The following is a 4,085-nucleotide window of genomic DNA, read 5'->3' on the forward strand; positions in this document are numbered from 1 at the left end:
TACCTATGTTCCATGTATATTAGTATTTGTTTCATATTCATTTCTCTTTTTTCTTTATTACATTTTTTGCGTATAACTTTTTCAATTCCTCTTTCTGTGATCTACTATGGAAAAAAGAAATTAATACTTCCTAGGTTGTAAGTGACATTTAAAATTTTTAAAGATACAAATGGGAAGTATATTTATTTTTTTTGTTACACTATTTAGTATTTACCAGTTTTATATTTATACTAAAATTGTATTGTATTATATTATATTTTATAGTTTTATTCGTATCGCATTGTATCAGGATCTCAAATAAAAATATGTGATGCATAAGTGCCTAAAATTCGAGGTCACCAAAGGGTATAATTGTCAATGCAATCAAATCATTGAACAAGGTAGTAGTTTAGAATTTGATTCCGGAAGATTATCATTCATTAGGATAAGCTTAGTTTTGAGAATATAATTATTCATATAATATGTTTATATCTTTTTAAAATATAATATTTTTATCAATATTTCATGTGTCCAACACAATTTTATGTCGTATTCATGGCTCTATGTCCTGGTTTTGTAAATAAACACAGCGAAACAGGTGCCATTCCCCTCTGTTCCTATCTCTGTGAGAGATATTTTGCTAAATATCTTACAAAAAGGTAAAACCACCTTATGAATTTTGAAAATGGTGGGACCCTAACACCTTTCAATATCTTTACCCTTAAGCAATGGAGTTGCAATTGGTCCCAGTTAAGGCAAGGCAAGGATGCTACCATAAAAGAAGAGAATAATAATAATAACACTAATAGTAATCTTTTAAGAGCATGGACTACTCAGTATTCGTTCATGCTTGATCATATTTATATCATCATAGCTAACCCCTTATCCATTGACAAGCATCTGATGCAGCTTTTCTGCTTCAGCTTCAATGTCAAGGGCCAACCATATGCGCTGTCACTGTCAAATACTAACTTCAAATCGATCACAATGATAAGTATATTCATCTTTTGATTAAAATTTTCTGATAATAATAATACTTGAATACCGGCAGTACAATTTAGAAGAGAAGTGGGGGCCAGGAAAATAATTCAGCAAAGAAAAGTATAAATTAGAAAACGCTTTTTGATCACTATACAGCGTGTGTTCTATATATTATGTTCAATAGTTATCTTCTACATAAAGTTTAGAAATTGATATCATCCCATCCCACCTTATTATGAACCTATTCTTTCTTCAAGAAGGGTACCCAAAATTTCCTATATGTTTGGTCATTTTCATATTTAGCCCCACTGCTTGCCATGATGCCATCTTTGGCTTATCACAAAATTCAGTTATACATTGCTTATTCATTCCCTCCAATTTTTAACTAAAATATCTCTCTGCTACCCCAGACAAGAGGCAAGTATATTGAATTGCAGTAATTCCCAATTGACATGATGATGTTAGAACTTCTAAGTCTAACTAAATTCAGGGACTTGTGGAAAAGAAAAATGAAACACTATAATGGAACCTGGGTTAGAAGTTAAAAACAATTACATACTGACTAATGTGAATAAAGAATAAAGAGGATCAACTGCAGGAAGGGACCAACATGTTTTCATTATGGAAGATGTCATGTTCTATTGATAATATAACAACATTTACTTACAACAAGCTTCCTGAAATCAAATTTATGGACTCAGCCGGGGAAAAAATATTAAACAAAAATAAACTATTGACGTACAACATTCCACGGAATAAATAAGCATAATGACACATACTATATATTACTCACATGCCAGTTTAGTGCCAAAGCTAGTCAAGCAAATGGCAAATGCCTGAAAGGCAGATAAGGGCTGCCTATAATCCATGGTGAAAGTATCATCCCCCACTTTGCCAAACTGCAGGAGAACCGTGTCCTCATCTCCTTTCCCTCCCGGTTGGCTTTGGTCCACCGTAGCAACCAGCTGAAAGTTCTTCACGGATGCTACTGTCACACGGCCATGAAAATTCAAGCACCAGCACTGCAAATGCTCGTGCCACCTTGGTGCTTTGTTCTTCAAGACTGTGCAGGTAGGAGTAGCTTGATCTTTACTGTTTGTCTTGTTGCCGTCCAATGATGTGATATCTGAAGTTTCTCCCAACGGTGTTGCAGGACACTTGAGGGAGCAAACCATCCTCCTTGGCCCTCTTGATTTCAAGAGGTTGAACTTGTAGGAGACCTGCCCCACTTCAAAGTTACCAGCAGGAACTTGAGGGCTTATCTGTTTGCTGGCAAAACGGCGACTAGACCTGCCACTCGATGGTTTTGCACCAGCATGGGGTGGTTGACTGTCGTAAATTGTGAAGTTGGTGCCAAGAAAATCCGAGCTGTTAAAGAGATTCAACAAATAAGTGGTCCATAACAACCAGCCAAAAATGGACCAAGAATTCACATGTAGATTTTTATTTATTTAAATGAGAATCACAAATTCCAAAACACAAACAGATTTCAGTACAATCGTTAATAACAGCACCATCAAATTGAGTATTCAGATCTACTGCCTTTTTTTTTACCAAGATGGGATTAAGAAGATTTAAAAAATTGGATTAAATCATTTTTATCCAGCTTCAAATGTAAATAAAGGACATGCCACTTCAATTTTCGGACAAATTGACAGCAAATTAAGGGTTTCTTCAACTTTTTATAACCAAGCAACTTTGGTCCCAGATCCACTTTGATAGATTTGATCTTATAAAGCCACCAAAATTAATTTGACTGTTAAGCACGTGCAAACAAAGAATGGTCTTCATTTAATTCCCTTGGGGGGAGGGGGATGAATTCAGATAGGTCATTCAGATGTTCAATCATATAGTTGGAAGCAAATGAATGACGGTTCATCGGATAACCAAGTGTGTACTTCGAGGTACCATTTCATTATTGGCTTTAAAGAGCCAACAGAAGAGACTAAGAAAAATGCTACATTCCAATGACAAAACTGAGTTAAAAAACATGCCAAAGAAACTTTTAATTGGTAAGAAAGCTTTACCTTAATTTTCCAACATAAGCATTGCTTCCTTGGGATAAGTCCTCGGCATCAAGTGATATTATATATTCAGTATGGGTACCAAACCTGTATCTTCTAGCCGCTAACAAAAACTTCCCTTTGTCTGTGAATGCTGTAAAGGAGAGGGGCAGGTGAGTATATTAGAGGAGAAAAACAGGCATAAATATCCATCAGATAAGAAAAGGACAAACGAGCAATAGACTTTCAAAGAGATGAACTATCTCATAAAATACTGAGAAAAAATAAACCTCGGATTAAGCATTGCTACCATAAACTACCCTACAAATTACATTGATTTATTGCAATGCTTCATAATACTATACTTTCACTAAAGTTTTAAAAGTTCTCCACCCTTTCAACCAGTTGAAGATTCTATATGTTTAGGGCAAATATTGCTGGCACCAATCATTGGTCAAGAATTAGAATGCTAGAACTCTATTTAGAATCTCACACCATTCACACAGAATGCTCCTATAAGAGGATATCCAAATACCATAAGCTAATTGGAAGGGCAAATGCACAACATAAAGCTAATCATTTCAACTCAACCAATTGTGCCTGATTCCAGGAGAAGTTACTGTTGGTGAACTTAATTAGTTGTGCCAAAATTGAATATGCCAACACACTCCTCACAAACTATGAGAAATGTAATATGCCATGGACCAAGGTGTTGAAATTTAGCAACGGGTGCTCTCATTCTTTAATGCAAAATAACTTATGTATATAACTTTCTAAATAACAGAATCTGTATTAAGGCAGATTTTAATAACAGCTACTCTTCTATTACTTAATCTCCCTCTGATATATGTTTCTAAAGTTTCTTCTCTCACTAAATGAAAATTTGAAAGAAATAAATAAATGAACATTTCCAGTCATAGATCCTTTCACTTCCTCTGAAAAGAACCCTCCAATATTTCTCCATAAAATTTATGTTACTAGCAGAACTCAATTTTATTTCCATTCTCTAAAATTACTTTAATATGAGTAATTGGACAAGTTTTTGTAAATTGACTAAAGCAAGTCAACATTGACTGGGTCTGGCCACTCAAATGCATAAATGCTAGAAAAATAGGTTTGACA

The 4,085-nt window shown here is 34.6% G+C and overlaps 1 protein-coding gene across 1 annotated transcript in view; it reads right to left on the reverse strand.

Moving 5' to 3' along the window:
* Positions 1,554–4,085, reverse strand: part of LOC107613406 (tubby-like F-box protein 7) — a gene marked incomplete at its 5' end in the record, with an annotated part of 4,141 nt that continues 1,609 nt past the window's right edge. The window contains 2 exon segments of the mRNA XM_016315378.1: positions 1,554–2,328; positions 2,988–3,117. Coding sequence (XP_016170864.1) covers positions 1,746–2,328; positions 2,988–3,117 — 713 coding nt within the window. The 3' untranslated portion in view covers positions 1,554–1,745.

Source organism: Arachis ipaensis, chromosome B08 (genome assembly GCF_000816755.2).
Source record: "Arachis ipaensis cultivar K30076 chromosome B08, Araip1.1, whole genome shotgun sequence".
Taxonomy (NCBI): Eukaryota; Viridiplantae; Streptophyta; class Magnoliopsida; order Fabales; family Fabaceae; genus Arachis; species Arachis ipaensis.